At 40.5% G+C, this 18,313-nt stretch overlaps 1 protein-coding gene across 1 annotated transcript; it reads right to left on the minus strand.

Moving 5' to 3' along the window:
- Nucleotides 1–9,798: 9,798 nt before the first annotated feature.
- On the minus strand, nt 9,799–17,651 carry FGG (fibrinogen gamma chain). The gene is made up of 10 exons (XM_084627426.1): nt 17,437–17,651; nt 17,298–17,342; nt 16,608–16,791; nt 16,412–16,505; nt 14,025–14,155; nt 13,090–13,223; nt 12,702–12,886; nt 11,608–11,888; nt 10,372–10,592; nt 9,799–10,041 (listed from the first exon to the last, which is right to left on the minus strand). Exons 1-9 carry the CDS (start codon nt 17,503–17,505, stop codon nt 10,390–10,392), a joined length of 1,326 nt encoding a protein of 441 aa, XP_084483552.1. The 5' UTR covers nt 17,506–17,651; the 3' UTR covers nt 9,799–10,041; nt 10,372–10,389.
- Between the last annotated feature and the right edge of the window lie 662 nt (nt 17,652–18,313).

An 18,313-nucleotide genomic window follows, 5' to 3' on the forward strand; every position in this document is an offset into this window, starting at 1 on the left:
TTATGCTCTCTTCTGTTTGAAGAGTTGCATGCAGCACGCCCCCAGTTGGATACCTGAGGCCTCTTGCACAAGCTCCTGAGTTTGTTTGCTCTAGATAAATTTGTGCAATGCCAGCCTGGGGGCAGGGGGCAGGGAGGTGTAGAACCCATATTCCAGGAAAGAAATTGTCTACAGCTTAGTTTCTGGTAACTAAATTTTGGAATAAGGCGTATGTAAATTAGCCAACAATACTTAACCACTGGAAGATATTCATGCTGCAAATCTGGTATTTAAATAGCATAATTAAGCAATCATAAAATCATAAATTTGTCCCTAATTGCATAGAATCTTAGAATATCAGGGTTGGAAGGGACCTCAGGAGGTCATCTAGTCCAACCCCCTGCTCAAAGCAGGACCAATCCCCAACTAAATCATCCCAGCCAGGGCTTTGTCAAGCCTGACCTTAAAAACTTCTAAGGAAGAAGATTCCACCACAACCCTAGGTAACACATTCCAGTGTTTCACCACCCTCCTAGTGAAAAAGTTTTTCCTAATATCCAACCTAAATCTCCCCCACTGCAACTTGAGACCATTACTCCTCGTTCTGTCATCTGCTACCACTGAGAACAGTCTAGATCCACCCTCTTTGGAACCCCCTTTCAGGTAGTTGAAAGCAGCTATCAAATCCCCCCTCATTCTTCTCTTCTGCAGACTAAACAATCCCAGTTCCCTCAGCCTCTCCTCATAAGTCATGTGTTCCAGTCCCCTAATCATTTTTGTTACCCTCCACTGGACGTTTTCCAATTTTTCCACATCCTTCTTGCAGTGTGGGGCCCAAAACTGGACACAGTACTCCAGATGAGGCCTCACCAATGTCGAATAGAGGGGAATGATCACGTTCCTCAATCTGCTGGCAATGCCCCTACTTATGTTATACCAATAAAATAAAAACCAGCAGGATCTTATTAAAGGGAAAAAGGCAAAATACCACATTTATTGTGAATACAGAAAGAAACATAGTAAGCAGTTAGTTATAGCTATAACATTCCATTCAATCTCATATTTATTCACACATTCATTTACACACACACACACACACACACACACACACACAGACAGGTTCTGCAAAGTTGTTGTCATAGTTACCAGCCTTAGAGTTGCTCATGCCAAGCCACTGGCCAGGTGGCCTGGACATGAGGAGGGAGCAGGGCCTTGTCAGATGCTCATCTGATGCTCCTGGAAGTTGGTTTGTAGAATCAGACCCCAAAGTTCTCACTTTTTAGAGTCTATTTTTATAGGAATTTCTTCCTATGCCAGTCTATGGGAATTGCTTCATCATGCTGTTGCTGAATCAATCAGCAGATAGCACATTCCTGACGGCTCCAAGATGTTATCTTGTTCTTTGCTTCTCCCATCCTTAAGGCTGTTGGGTGGATTTCAGTCTGCCCTCGGGGGGGGGGGGGTCCTCTGGTTATTTCCACTTGACGCCTTCTTCAGCCGATGGACGCTGGATTCTTAGGCTGGCACCTCCCTGATCATTCAGTTATTATCCACACCAAGCATCCATCCACATACATCCTCTATCTCTATTTTAATCACAATTGTTAATACAACAAAAGGGTGGGGAGTCTCTGGGTGCTGTTTCTGTTGTTAGAGTATTGCTTTGAGTCTCTCTCTCTTGTGAATTGCTTTGAGAACAGACTCTGTCTTAGAATGTACTAACACAGTTAGCAGCTTGCAAGTTTCACACATAGAGGGAGAGAAACAATACCAAAAACCAAGAGACCTCTTAATTAGTAATACCCTGGAATTTAAACTATGGGGAATCAAACTCATTTGTGATTTTGATACAGAACTTCTTTAATGTGATCCAACACTTATACAACCCAAAATGCCACTGGCCTTCATGGCAACAAAGGCACACTGTTGACTCATATCCAGCTTCTCGTCCACTGTAACCCCTAGCTCCTTTTCTGAAGAACTGCTGCCTAGCCATTCGGTCCCTAGTCTGTAGCGGTGCATGGGATTCTTCCATCCTAAGTGCAGGACTCTGCACTTGTCCTTGTTGAACCTCATCAGATTTCTTTTGGCCCAATCTTCTAATTTGTCTAGGGCTCTCTGTATCCTATCCCTACCCTCTAGCGTATCTGCCACTTCTCCCAGTTTAGTGTCATCTGCAAACTTGCTGAGGGTGCAATCCACACCATCCTCCAGATCATTAATGAAGATATTGAACAAAACTGGCCCGAGGACCGACCCTTGGGGCACTCCACTTGATACCGGCTGCCAACTAGACATGAAGCCATTGATCACAACCCGTTGAGCCCGACAATCTAGCCAGCTTTCTATCCACCTTATAGTCACATTTATCCAGCCCATACTTCTTTAACTTACTGGCAAGAATGCTGTTGGAGACCGTGTCAAAAGCTTTGCTGAAGTCAAGGAACAACATGTCCACTGCTTTCCCCTCATCCACAGAGCCAGTTATCTCATCATAGAAGGCAATTAGATTAGTCAGGCATGACTTGCCCTTGGTGAATCCATGCTGACTGTTCCTGATCACTTTCCTCTCCTCTAAGTACTTCAGAATTGATTCCTTGAGGACCTGCTCCATGATTTTTCCAGGTACTGAGGTGAGGCTGACTGGCCTGTAGTTCCCAGGATCCTCCTTCTTCCCTTTTTTAAAGATAGGCACTACATTAGCCTTTTTCCAGTCATCCGGGACCTCCCCCATTCACCATGAGTTTTCAAAGATAACTGCCAATGGCTCTGCAATCACATCCGCCAACTCCTTTAGCCCTCTCGGATGCAGCGCATCTGGCCCCATGACTTGTGCTCGTCCAGCTTTTCTAAATAGTCCCAAACCACTTCTTTCTCCACAGAGGGCTGGTCGCTTCCTCCCCATGCTGTGCTGCCCAGTGCAGTAGTCTGGGAGCTGACCTTGTTCGTGAAGACAGAGGCAAAAAAAGCATTGAGTACATTAGCTTTTTCCACATCCTCCGTCACTAGGTTGCCTCCCTCATTCAGTAAGGGGCCCACACTTTCCTTGACTTCCTTCTTGTTGCTAACATACCTGAAGAATCCCTTCTTGTTACTCTTAACATCTCTTGCTAGCTGCACCTCCAGGTGTGATTTGGCCTTCCTGATTTCACTCCTGCATGCCCAAGCAATATTTTTATACTCTTCCCTGGTCATTTGTCCAATCTTCCACTTCTTGTAAGCTTCTTTTTTGTGTTTAAGATCAGCAAGGATTTCACTGATAAGACAAGCTGGTCGCCTGTCATATTTACTATTCTTTCTACACATCAGGATAGTTTGTCCCTGTAACCTCAATAAGGATTCTTTAAAATACAGCCAGCTCTCCTGGACTCCTTTCCCCCTCATGTTATTCTCCCAGGGGATCCTGCCCATCAGTTCCCTGAGGTTGTCAAAGTCTGCTTTTCTGAAGTCCAGGGTCCGTACTCTGCTGCTTTCCTTTCTTCCCTGTGTCAGGATCCTGAACTCGACTATCTCATGGTCACTGCCTCCCAGGTTCCCATCCACTTTTGCTTCCCCTACTAATTCTTCATGATTACCTTCTGCGGACTTCAAGTCAACGGGGCTACTTACTGCAGTAAAGGAAGCAAGATCATAGTCAGATGTTAATTCAGGATATATATGGTCATCGATGTAATTACTGAAAGATGTTTTTATGGAAGTCCCATGCTCAACTCTGCCATTTTCATAATTCTGGGTCAGTCTCATCCTGTGCTCTTTACTCAGACAAAATTCCCACTGACATCAAATAAGGACTGAAGAGCTGACCCTAGTTGTAAAAGTGAGCTGTTTACACATTTTTATAATTAAACTCTATTTACTTAGTATGGAATACATATATCCCCGTGCTTTATTTTATCTGGCTACTAAAATATAATTTAAATTAAGAAAAGAAAAGAAAAGAAAAGAAAAGAAAAGAAAAGAAAAGAAAAGAAAAGAAAAGAAAAGAAAAGAAGTTGGGTATGAAACTTTTCCCATTGTTTTCAACCGGTACTACTAGATACAAGATTCAGTATATGGCTGACCAAATCTTCCCTGAGCAAGTGTCCCCTGTCTCATGTTTTCCACTTTATTCCTTTGAAATAAACATTGATTTATAAACAGCAATTGTACAGCAGCTTGGTACCTCTGACTGGCTGGGAACAAATACAGAGGATAAAGCTATCTCCTAATGACACCCACTTTTATGTAGACCATACACTTTAAGATCCAGACATTTCTAAAGGAAAGTATGAAGAACAGAAAATATAAAAACAGCCCTATATTATGAGATAGGGTTAGGTGCTCTCAAGTCATTTTTTCTGCTAGGGAAATAGGGATTGGTTCAGTCTTATTTAATATCACTGATTTAATGGCAATGTAGTTATTACTAGTGCATAGTTTCATATTTTGAATGAAGTGGAAGCTTTAGCATAGGAGAAATATTTTTAGAATTAATACATCCCATTAAAATCCCTGTAGTACGTGATATGGTGACTATTGCAATCATATCAATATGTGTAATAATACCAAGGAAACCCATTTAACGAATAACCTGGTGGCACAAAAATTTCTTTCAACATGTCTGTTTATTCAGTAGATGTTGGTCTATGAAGGCGCTGTTGTCTTATTAAATGTGCTTTGGCTGTCACACAAAAGAAAATATATTCATTTAGAATTTATGCTTTTACTGGTTCACCTTTTTTATATTTTGCTTCTTACGGCTTTGGAATCTTATAGAGTTTATAAATCACATAGGACTCCTGGCAAAGTTATTAAGATCCGGTCCATGTGGAGATTGCTACAGAATTAATAACGATGGTTCATCAGTTCATATGAAGTTGTTTATTGATGAAAAGACATGAGCATATTTTAACTGTAAGTCCAACACACTAGCAGAGTTTATAAACTCTGCTGGTGAAATACTGTGCTTGTGGTATTTATAAACTTCATTGGCTGAACCTTTCCTACTGGATTAAAGAATGGGGTCCAGATTGGATAACAGATTTGCATTTGTCCTTAAATAGTAGGAGAGTTTCTCCTTCACTTATGTATATTCCATTTATCTTTTCCACTCATCTTTGGCAATGACCTGTTTTTTTCAGTTAAGAGACAGAACATTATTAGTTGCCATAATAACTTAAGAGCAGAGCATATGCATGTGTCTTTGCCGGAATGTGACCTTATTCTGTGAACTCTTCTATATATGAATCATGTCTTTCTAGCTGTGGTTCTGGGTGCCACTGGAATATAAAACAAAGATGATGATGATGATGATGATGATAGCTATTTCAAAACAAAAGGTAGAATTTTTAAGGATGGGGGAAAGAAGTAAATATTGTACTGCCTGTCAAATACTTGACAGCGTTTCTTTTTTGGAACAACAAGTGTCACCAAAATAACAAAATCTAGCATGTGCAGATGTTGGATTATGCAGTTTAGAAAGTGAATAAAACTTTCTCTTGTGTTTTTAAAATTGCACCACACTAGCATTCAGAAACATCCCCACCGCACTGAAGCTGGACCATTGTATCTGTGTGCCATTCTGTAGCAGCATTTTAAAACTTACTGCTAACTGCATGCAACAAATTTAATTTGTAATAACTGCTTCTAACTGATCCAGCAGTCCTTTCATGTTCCCCTTCTCACCCTCTCACTTCTTATGCTCCTGCTTCTCCTCCTGTTCATTGTTCCCCCAAGGGTCAATTCAATCCCTGGTGAAATAAAGGGAGTTGAACTGAATCCTTTGTCTCCTTCTTCCATTCTTAACTTCATGCCCCATTTCATGCTGCTCCTATGACTGTCAACAAAGGGCTAGATTCAGGGGACTTTGGTTTTGTGATGCTAACTCTGCTGCCTGGTAGAATTCTCAGCCCTGAGTTAGGCATCCGGGCAGCCCATACAACGCATGAGGAGTGCTGGGCATCTAACAAACAGATTCTCAGAAGCCAGCAAGCTGAGCAGGGAGTTGCCAAAGCTAGACAGGAGTGAAATGCAGAGGGAAGGGATAGGGTTCAAGCCACCAGTCCCAATGGAACTTAGGTGCCCTAACTATGGGGCTATTGGGTATTCTGGGGCACACACCCGGCCACAAAAATTACTGGCCTGCTCACTCTTGGCTGGGGCCTGATCCGGTAGAAATACAATCCAGCAGGTGTGGTCTGAGCACACCCACTGAATCAGGGCCCCAGGTGAGATAGTCAGGGGAACACCTAGTCTGAGAATCCTACCAAAGACCCAGGAACCAGTTGAGAAAGGGGAACAGAAAGGAACAGCCAGTGAGAGGGACCAGTGAGAGTTGCCAGGAAAGCGGGTCATGAGACTGAGAGAGAATTGCTGAGAGCTGTTGGGAGAGTGCTGCAGATGAAAATTATCAGGAAGAACTGACCAGACTGGAAAAACCCTGCTGAGTAAAAGGCCCCTAAGTAAAAGGGAAGAACTAGCTCAGAGAGGCAGGCTGAGCCCATGAATAAGAGGGTTGATTTTGGAGGGAAGTTTGAATGAGGAGGGGTAGGACTCACAGGAAAAGGGGAATCAGGACTGGAACACTGCAGGGGCCAGAAGATGTAAGTTGAGGGCTGTGGGAGAAGAGCGGCAAGAAGAATGGAGAATTGCCGGAGTTGTGGAGTCCCTAAAACAGTGACACAGGAATTGGACAAGAGGGATTGTTGACAGTTGGGTGGGCATCCTGGAGATGGTGACCCTGGAGTGCGGGGCTGAATGGCTGCTGCATTTTAATCTGCTTTACTTTGGGGGTTTGAAGAATTGTCTTACTTTGAGAACTTGTTGAAGGTTGAAATATTTCTAATAAATTATGCCTGGAAGCAGGCCTTGTTTTGGACTCCAAGAAGGAGAACACTCCTTTCCTGGGTGAGTAAGTTGACCATCAAGCTGATCCATGGTGAAAAACTTGTGCAACTCAATCATCCCTAGGAGGAGGAGAGATGAAGGGGAAACGGAGGCAGGACTTGCCTATTTTGCAATGGTTGGCCACAAGAGGGTGCCCTGGCGGGGGGTGGGGAGGCGAACCCTCCAACATCTTCCTCCTTCCACTGTTGTCTTTCTGCTTTCTGTTTGATTTATTATTTTTAAGTTCATTGAGGCCGGGACCTTGTCTTTTTCTGTTTTGAAAATACAGTAACTCCTCACTTAACCTTGTAGTTACGTTCCTGAAAAATGTGACTTTAAGTGAAACCATGTTCAGCGAATCCAATTTCCCCATAAGAATTCATATAAATGGGGGGGTTAGGTTCCAGGGAAATTGTTTTTTGCCAGACAAAAGGAGTCGGCGCGCCTCCCCCCTCCCCGCCTCCTGCCTGCGGCAATCAACTGGCTTGCGGAGTTTTGAAGGTGGGGGGGAGGAGCGAGGACTTGGCACGCAGGCTCCTCCTCCCTCCCTTCTAAATGCGGCAAGCCAGCTGTTTGCTGTGGGCAGGAGGCAGGGGAGGGAGGGGGGAGGCATGCCGAGTCCTCGCCCCTGCCCCCTCCCTCCTGCCTGGGGCAATCAGCTGGCTTGCCGCATTTGGGAGGCAGGGGAGGCAGGGGGAGCCTGCACACCAAATCCTCGCTCCTCTTCCCCACCTTCAAAGCACCACAAGCCAGCTGATTGCCCCGGGCAGAAGGAGGCGGAAGGTGCTGACCCGTGGGGTTTGCTAGCGGGCGGGAGGTGCTGTGGGGGGCAGCGTAGGGAAGGCTGCCAGCTGTGGAGAAAGCAGGCAGCCAAACAACGTAAGAGTGGAGCATTGCACAGCTTTAAACAAGCATGTTCCCTAATTGATCAGCAAGGTAACAATGAAACAATGTTAACTGGGACAACTTTAAGTGAGGAGTCACTGTAGATGTCTCCTAAGGCTACATTTGGTAAAATTTTCTATTGAAGTCTAGTCTGTAGGTAATAGTAATATGATTCAATAGTCTCTTCTAGCTTCAACAGTGGATGTGTAAAATGATCCCTAAACTGCATTCTCATAAATTTCAGATCAGTCTATGACTGTGTTGGCAGATTACATCAGAAAAGAGTATGTAAGGCTCCTCATGTATAAGCATGGTATCAGATTAAATCAGTCTCACAAATAGACTCTTTAGGTCCAGATTTTTATAGGTATTTAGGCATTGTGGTGTTCTGTGTTGCAACATCTAACTGATTAAGGACTGTAATTCGTATTTTCAAAAGGAATATAGGCACTTAGGGATGTAAATCCCACAGACTATAAATGGGATTTTGGATCCTAAACACCTTCTGAAAATGAGATTTAGGCTCTGAAATCAATTAGGCTTTGCAATGCTGAGCACAGCAATGCCTAAATACCATTAAAAATCAGGACCTTAGCTTCTAACTTCAGCAATACTATGATTGATGGCACACTCTCACTTTGAATCCTCTTCAATTTTGTTTCCTCTATTTCAAAAATGTTATAACAACACTAGAAAAGGCATAGAGAAAAGCAAAATGGTTAAAGGCAGGAAAAGAAAACACTAAAAGGAGTCTGATCCAAAACCCATTGAGGTCCATGGAAAGTCTCCCAGTGTCTTCAGTGTGGTCTGATTAGGCTCAAAGAGACTACAAGACAGAGGTGTATACATAAAATGGCACATAAAAAAAAAAACTATGTGCAAAGATCTCTAAGACTGCAGGACAAAGCACTCACTAATTAAGAAAAACCACCATTCAGATTGCCTGTGCAATCTTCATAAGGCTCCTTTGTGAGTTTGCGTTAAGATATAGTCTTTGCAGTTTTACAAAGCGTTACAAGGGATGGGTGGGTCTTGAAAATCACCACAAATATGTTACATGATTTCTGGACAGCCCTGCAACCAAAACTGAAAGATGATCAAAATGCTAGACCAGCACTTAAAACACCACTATACAAGTCACAGGGAAAAGCACTTCAAAAAGAGCATCAAGCTGGACTGCTACAGACCAATCCACTGTCAGCCTACCTCACCACAGTGAAATGTACATAACTAAGGCAGACTCTCACCAAATACAGATTTGTAACCAGAAACTAGAGATGTAAGTCAGGAGACACAAAGCCCCATCTAAACCCAGAGGAGACTGTCTGTGGAGTCAATGTGACCAAGGGCAAAATGAGACAATCTCTACTCCCATGTCCAAAATATAATAATAATTAGCTCTTATATAGCACTTTTCATCCACAGATCTCCAAGTGCTTTACAAAGGACATCAGTATCATTATCCCCATTTCACAGATAAGAAACTGAGGCACAGAGGGATGAAGTGACTTGCGAAAGGTCACCCAGCAGACCTTTGACAGAGCCAGGAATAGAACCCAATGCAAGTCCCAGTTCACTGTGCTATCCACTAGGCCACACAAATACCCTGTACAATATGAGAGAATTTAAGAAAGATACTCCTCAAACTACAATTTACCATGACAAAAAATCTCATTAAAAACAATGAGGAAAAACTGGGCTTGACTCAGGGAGAAGAGAGATGGCATCATGCTTTACAGCAATCTGTCACCAGATGAGGAATGGACAGTAATAACAATGACTCATGGGATCACAAACACCATGTGTAACCAAATCCTGGGTGGGCTGTACCTGCCTCTGACAGGTACCCGAGGAGTTAAAAATGTGTTAAGGCAGCATATGAGGAATCCATAACAATGTGAGAAAAACAGTTAATGGTTTGCATGTGGCTTGCCTCTAAATGAATAACAGAAAAGTACCAGTGTATAAACCTGGGATGGGTGAACTGAAACAGATTTTTACAACAACTTCTGTAATGTTTGTTTCGATTTGTTTGCTTGCTACTGGATCATTAATGACAAGTTTTATGTGTCGTTTGTAGTCCAATTTTATTGAAAGTGTATACAGAAGAATAACCCCACACAGAGCAGACACAGTACCTTACTCACACAAAAAGGCTTGGGCATTGAATGATTTTGTTTTAAAAGTGGGCATCAATTAACAGCCAGAGCTGAACTGAACAAGTTTAGATGAAGTCAGTGTCCCAGAGGTAAAAGATTTTGTTTTCCTGTCCAGATAAATCTTTGTTAAACTGTCTCTTTAAATGTCTCCAACCTGCAACAGAAGAAAAAAGAAAGTATTGTAATATCCTCTGCCAACGGATGAACTATGTATGGTTATGATGGTATGTTTATAGTGGTCATGCATATTTATACTAGTTGAATTTCAAAAGGGACAGTGCTCAGAATATATAAAGGCAAAGAGTCATTTCTGATGACAAGAGCATATCCCTTTATTTGTCAGTCAGTTGAAATAACAATTGTACAAATATACTAACATAAAAGTAAAAATGGTTTTCTGAGAAAATGCTGCACAGTGATAACTTCCATAGGCTATCCTGGAATGCTGAGAGGAGCTATAAATATAGTATTGTTTGAACTATACCTTCTGTCTGTTATCTTTCTAAATATCGCCTCGGCCATCTGATCCAATCTGTTTGGAGCCACCTAAGTTGTGCTGCTGTCCTTCTCCTATTGAAAGTCTATTGAATGGGATGACTTTCATCGTAGTTTTCTTCATGGAATACCACCGAGAACGCCAGGTTGCCCAGATAATCCCATTGTCATATCCAGCTGGACCAACCTCTTTTGCTGAGTAAGTGCCTCCTAAAATATAAATTGCAGCAGAATATATAATTGTTTGTAAAATAATTTATATGCACATGCGTGTCTGTAGTAATGAAATCCCTGTGCTAAACTATACTTACCGTGCACCATTGACTGGCTCTACCTACTAATCTATCTCCCCCAGGATTTATTCTAACATTTCAAATCTCTGAGCAGCTTCAAACTGCTGTCATAATAAAAAAATGTCAGCCTGCCAGAAAAATGTTTCCTTCTCCTCTCCAAATGTAGATTTCCCCTCAAATTACACTGGTCTTAAGTACAGATAGCCAATATTCAGTCCTGCGTGAGTGACAGGTTTAAGGTCTGAAATCTCAAGATCAGCCAAGAATCCATGATGGTATGGTGTGGAATAAAGTTTTTATTGGTACTTGATGGACATGACCTCCATAACTCCTTCATGGCTACATGATTTATGAGTAATGTAGCCACCACAAACTTATTCTAAACTCTTTCTACTACATCATATCATCATGTATATATCCCAAACACACTGCTATTGCAGATTCCCTCTCCTCTTTTCCATTCGTACAAACTTCTGAACTATCAGGTCTATTTCTCTCCTGAATTCCCCATCCCTCACCCTTTTTTCCTTATCTTTCCACCTTGCCTTGGGGTTTTTTGCCTGTCCTCCTGCAACGGGATTATGATTGGGACTCTGCTGCTGGAGACAATACTTTTGTAACTGGAAAGCAAAAGGGAGAAACTTCTTGTGTTTGCCTCTAGCAGCAGTGGAAGACAGCACCTGTGCTTTAGCTCTTGCATACAATGCTTCCCCCCAGGCTCAGCAGAAGCTACCTGGAGTAACAAATAAGGGCAGGTAGAGTATCAACTTGTGTTGCTCAGCAGCAAAGATCAGCTGTGAAGTGTAAGGAATGGGATGGCCAAAAATAAATAAACAGCTAAAATCTACACAATGTTTTTCTCCATCACTGGAATTTGTTGTAAAGCCATGAAGTTATTTTTATATGAAGTAGGTACCCAAAGCATGTATTACCTGTATAATATTTTCCATTGAGGTTACCAGCATGACATCTATTCATCCACCATCCTGCTCCATCCTGTTCAGCACAATTGCCCTCAAATTTATCATTGTCACTATCATAGGTACTGAACTGCATGCCATTATGGGATGTAAAATATTTGTCACTGGGATCATCTCCAAAATCAAAACCATCGAGGGCATTCCCAGCTTCACCGCCAGCAACAAAATAGGCATAGGTCAGTCGGTACTTGTCTGCTTCAGGTCCCACTTTGAACACAGCATAGTCTGCAGTACTGTTAAAAAAATGGTGAATTTGTGTACACTGGATTCCCCAAACATACACAATTAGACTATAAATGACAGCATTTTAGAGTCGGTTCCTGTGTCACTCTATGTCTAATTAGAAGACATATCTAATAACTAATTAGATATTTCCTTGCCAGGTTATAATATGTCACTTTAATGTACCATAATGAAGCCTTCTATACCTCTGCCCCCCCAATTTTAGGTAGTCAAAGACAGGTAAAGTGGGTCATCTCAGTGGCCTTAGAGTAGTGCTTTGTGATGGCTTTCAGGAGGTCTGAGTTAGATAAATAATCACAGTCTCCAATTGTCCATGCTGGCATGAAATGGGGATGGTGAGAGCAAATTGCTCCTGGAAGGAGAAAATGGCTTGCACCACTCAATACCTATCTCTTTCTACGGAATAGTGAAGTATGACAACAACAGGTTCTGAATGGAATCTCATCTGATTTCTAGCAGTCTACAGAGTAAATTATATTTTCCAAGGAAGATGCCAACATGGAGCTTTCATGAGCATATACTGCTTCCTTTTTGGTCACAAAGTTGCAGGTAGTGAGAGAAAATTCAACTGCAAATATATTCATGGTTTTATAAACCGATAGAGAAGGTAGTTTGAAACAAATAGGTTGATGACTGTGCATCATCCATTCTTCTGAAAGTTGTACAAACTGATCTGGTAGTGGAGACAGGTGTCTGATATCTGGTAGTAGAGACAGATATCTGTAGCTGTACCAAAAATATCAGTACACATGAGAGGTATGTATTTTAAGTTGACTTTTTTAGAAGGCTCATTCGTTAAATACCTTCTTTTATTCTCCCAGTCTTCCAGTTCTATCCTTAAAGCATATGGAATAGTAGACTGAGTGGTTATTAAATGAATCTTTTCATTTCCCAGCCAGTACTCTGTCTGATCATCTGGTGACAGGTGTCCAAATCCTTCTTTGTACTGAACCCAGCTTTTCTTGAAGTCCACGCTCCCATCAAGTCTCTGGTAGCAAAGAAAGAAAGAAAGAAAGAAAGAAAGAAAGAAAGAAAGAAAGAAAGAAAGAAAGAAAGAAAGAAAGAAAGAAAGAAAGAAAGAAAGAAAGAAAGAAAGAAAGAAAGAAAGTCAACCAAAGCAATGTGCCCTTGTCAATGAAATACTGTTATATAATCAGAATTATTCATGACCTGAATTTACAAATTACATACTCTCTGGAACACTGTCCATCCATTGCCAAATGTGTCAATCTCACAATAGACTAGGAACTGTTGCTTAGCTCCTAGAGGTTTGATGAAGTAAAGACCACTGTGTCTGGCACCTTTATGTGCAATGTCTTGACAATCTGCAATAAACAAACACCATTGTTTGTATTTTGGCTACAGTCTTATCTTGTTTTAAACATGGTTTTAAAAGTATCTGATCATTTTCTAGTACAGTGCAACATACACAATACATATAATAATTACTATGGCAAAGTTATCTCTGTAGGCTAGGTCTTCATCACACAGGAAGTCCTATTGAAGTTAACAGGACTTGTATAGGGATGAGCAGGATTTTGCTATTAGTAAATATCTAGGTAGCATAACCTGAATGTAAAATACAATAGTTTTATTTGTTTCTGTAGTCATAAAAAGGGCATTTTTAGGTCTAATGTATTAGATTAATTATCTCTGTGTGGCTGAGCAGAAATATTATAATATAGTATCCTTTCTGTTCTTATAACTCCAAAAAGCACTTGCCTGGTCTATGGACTACAATAAAGATAGGGTTTACTGAGAAAAATCAAATCTTGGCTAATCATGACCAAATGAGAAAATAAGATTTGTTCCACAACTTCCTATATGCAGAACACCTATCGAGTATTTCTGTTAAATGAAGCACTGGCCACCAAACAAACAGCCATAAAAATAGCAGTAACAAAATATAAAATGGAAAAGCATTCATTATATTGGTCATGATGCTGAGTCCCTTATTCCCAGGGGTAATTCTTAGAGAAATCAATAGATCATGTGATTAAGAATAACTCCTGTAATGAAATTTTGCAGGACCACCCATTTAAGTACTCAGATGGCCCTCACCACTATATTGTTGACAGATAACACTTAAGAATTAATCTAAGCCACACAATAAGCATTTCAGGTACCTCTTCCGGTTGTATCCAGTATTTGAACTGTGTCTCTGCATGGCTCCTGACATTGTGATGCAAGCTGATTAGTCTTCTGTTTTAGTTGTGAAATCTTGTTCGTGTTTAATATCAACATATCTGTCAGTTGCCTAGAGATAAAAACATAAAAACGACCTGTTATGCCAGTTTTTCTTAATGAGAACAATACATATATCCCTGAAATATGCCTTACATATCTAATGTACTAATATAAAATGTGTTGCTTTATTTAATGATCAGGGGGTAGCCGTGTTAGTCTGAATCTGTAAAATCGGCAAAGAGTCCTGTGGCACCTTATAGACTAACAAACGTATTGGAGCATAAGCTTTCGTGGGTGAATACCCACTTCGTCAGATGCATGTAGTAGAAATTTCCAGAGGCAGGAATAAATATGCAAGCAATTATACCTGCCTCTGGAAATTTCCACTACATGCATCTGATGAAGTAGGTATTCACCCACGAAAGCTTATGCTCCAATACGTCTGTTAGTCTATAAAGTGCCACAGGACTCTTTGCCGCTTTTATTTAATGAGACATTGTAAATCATTTTGGCTACAGTGTGGTATTTAGCTACAGTCCTACACTAGGGGCAGTGCAGATCTGCCCCAACCCCATACAAGCATTTGGGCATTTTGCTTTCCAGAGCTAACCATTTGCACTAGGAGGACAATAATTTGCTACAGTCAGTGCCGGCTGGTGCACAAAAACATGGAGCCAAGATTCTGCCTACTCCTCTTCTCTATCTGCCCCCTTTATTGCAAGTTGCTTTTGAGTGGGAGCAACTTGGCAGCAGCTTTTGCACTCTCCTAAGAGCAAATACTACTGTTCTGGGTAGCCCATAGGAAGGCTGTACAAGGCGGGTAGTCTCCCTCTGCGCTCTCATTTTCACTATGCTGTTGCATAAGGGCCAGCCACATTCCAGCCCTTTGTAAATACCTATTAGGGCTTCCATGTATATACATGTTTTCTAGAATGTTGGCTTTGATGCAATGTTTATTACATGTATCCAGAGCTGAAATTGTATTTACGTGACCATTCCAGATCTTATCCCTTCACTACCTCCCTGTTGTTTGAATGTCTTTTGCCTTGTCAGTCCTCCAATGTACTGAGCACTCTGACACTAATCCAACAAAGTGTTTACATGCACGTTTAATTTTGAGCAGGTTCATTGTCTGATTCAGGAAAGCACTGAAGCACATGCTTAACTTGGACATGTTTTACTTGGACCAGTATCTCGTTACGCAGTGAAGCCCATTCCTGCAGTCAGTACATGGACAAAGCTCTATGGGAATTTTTCTTTTGTGAGAATTGCAGGTCTGAGTTCTGGAGGTAAAGTATATAGTAAGGTACAAGAAAGTACAATAGAAACCTGATTTTATGAAGGTTTGGAGGACTCTTGAAATCTTCATAAAACTGGGAGTTTGTAAAATCATGAGAACTTGAAATACCGTGAAAAAATAACAGGAGTCTGCATCCATAGCCCTACATATTATGAAAATTAACTATTGCATATTTGCATAAAAGAGTAAATACATTTGAGAGAAATTCATTCTAATATTATATAGAGTATATTAATTAAAAACAATATAAACCTAAATCTAATATGAAAATTAAAATCTGTCATCAGTGGGTGGTTAAATAAAAAATGCTCTCAGGCCAGGTGAGTCAAAGGCATTTAAGATAAAATATAGTTACATTAATTCTAAATGTCTAAAACTGAGATTTACTGTATATTAACCAATTATGAGTGATTCCTGGCATAATGTTATCACAGGAGCGACTTTGGCATTTAAAGTTAAATAGTACAATTACAATTTATAAATAATTATTCATTATTAAAATTTAGATAAGTTAAATATGTTTTCAAATATATAGAATAGTATAGACTTAAGATGAACACCTTTGAGTTTAATAGCGATTCTGGATTCGCTCCAATAAAACAGAGAGTAGAAATTGGTGTTCATGATGGGTGTTCAGCAAAACCAATAAAAAAGTATCAGCTAGCTAAACAAGTCTTTGGTTAGATCCATGTTACAGTTTCATGTTACTAAAATCTCTGAAGTCTAAGAATAATGAATAGAAACATTTTGAACAATTACTTAAACAAAAATACTGATTGGAAAAAAAAAAGAACAGTTAAACTTTCCCATGTTCTTTCAGCCAGATCTTGTATTTCAGGGGGAGATGTGGGTATTCAAGAAATGCAAGATCAGATCCTAATTCTGCAGTTATGAGTGAAAAGACCCCAAAATGGTCTTTATATGCAGAAATGAAGTGCTGTGAAAAAAATTAAATTGCAGCTGGTAAAATAAAATAAAGGAACAGAGCTGCATAGTTAGACAATATCAAAAGTGGGAAATACCTACTGTATAGTATGTTCATGTTCCACAATAGTGTTTTCATATCTGATAATTTCATCAATTATTTTCCTGGTTTTTTGAGTAAAACCGTCGATCACATCTGTAGAACAGGTATAATATATTAATGCAATTACATGTAAAAGTAAGAAAACCAAATTAATGCATATTTTTCTCAATTTTGTAATTGTCTTTATGTTCTCACTTGGCTGAGTCTGTTTCTCTGGGGGGCTGAGGATTCGGATTTGGCGGATCAACTGTTCCGTTACAACAGAAGAGTTAGTGATCTGCTGCAAGAGATTTTCAAGGACCTGCAGCTGCTTATCCACATCAGGGTGGTATTTATTCAAGAAGTCTGCAATGCCGCATGTAGTTGGGCAATAGTTACCCTAAAGGGAAAAGAATAATTAAACATAACAATAATAGTAATAATTAATTAATAAAGGCCCAATCCAGGTTCTACAGTGAGGCAAAAGAGATGGTCACTTAGGGCAGGAAAATATTAAGGGCAGCCCAACATTCAATAAGCATTTATGTAGGTAACTGTGGACAGGTAGGACTGGGCATTTGCTACTTTGCCTGCAGAAGCAGAATCTGTAGAGACAGTCCTGATAATGCATATTGTTATTAAATATTAAAAATAACAACATATGTTATTGATAATAGCATACTTTAGAATAATACATGGCGTTATTAATGGAATTTACAGTACATTTTAGAACAATGAATGCTGTTATTAAGAGTGCCTGTAAAGCATAATATTACATTTAATAACAATAGATATTGAAAATAACAATGCATGTTAAAACAAAATAATAATGATTGTTAACTATACGTGGAACAATATTTTCTTCAGCTCCTTAATTTAGAAGAAAGGAATCACACATCTACTTACAAATCGTTCATCTAAGATGCAGCAGTTTTCTCTGGTAGCAATATACTGAAAGGGAGAAAACAACATTATTTTTTAGTTATTTTTCTCCTTATGGTATTTTTGGGGCATAGTAATGGTCCGTTTGTACAATTTCACTTACTGCCATGCAAGCTGAAAAGAGTAAGGACAGGAGATGCACAGTAGCCCAGCTGTGTAAATTCAGCACCATTGTGTCTATAACAAAGTGTGCTCCCAGCTAGAGTGTGTGCAGAGTCAGTGACTGAGAGATTCAGCTGTACGGGCTGCTGGAATCTTCCCTGACTCTCCTGCACTTCACAGCAGCAGTTTAAGGGAGCTGGCTGAACCTGGGGGTGGGCACCGTGATGCAATGTGTAGGGGTGGGACAGTGGTGGAAGAACAACTTCTCAGTCCCTTTGTCCTGGATTCCCAGAATTTGCACTGAAACTCCTGCTCCTCCCACTTTTAGTACCAGTTTCCCATTCGCCCACATTATGTCCTTTGCAGCCAGGGCAGTGTTAGGATCTGGAGAAAGGTAAGGGGAGGCATAGAGCCATGCTTTCAGTAACACTGGAGTAATAAAACTAACATATGATTCTGGACAATGTTGGAATGCTGCCTGAGATGAGCCCTAGTTCTTTAGTTCAAGGAGAAGCCCCAATTACTCTCAGGGACTATATGTAAGAGGCACAGGTTATTCAATAACAACAGGCTGCTATTTTTCAAGCACTTATGTTCTTACAATCCACAGATTCCATTCTGGGGAATTGTATGTGTCAGTTGTAGAATCAAAGTGTTTTCCTTTCTAGTCACCACTGGTTCAGAACCCATGCTTTGAAAAGCGCATTGCTGCTGTAAGCAAGATTGTATGCTCTTAGGGGCAAGGACTCTCTTGTTTGTTATGTTTGTACAGTGCCTTGCCCAATAGGGCTAGAGAAAGGACAATCTTGTGGTTCGGACATTGAACAAGGACTCTAGGCTCCATTCCCAGCTCTGCTACAGATTTCAGTCTAGATCCA

Source organism: Lepidochelys olivacea, assembly GCF_965140295.1.
Source record: "Lepidochelys olivacea isolate rLepOli2 genome assembly, chromosome: 4".
In the NCBI taxonomy this organism is placed as follows: Eukaryota; Metazoa; Chordata; order Testudines; family Cheloniidae; genus Lepidochelys; species Lepidochelys olivacea.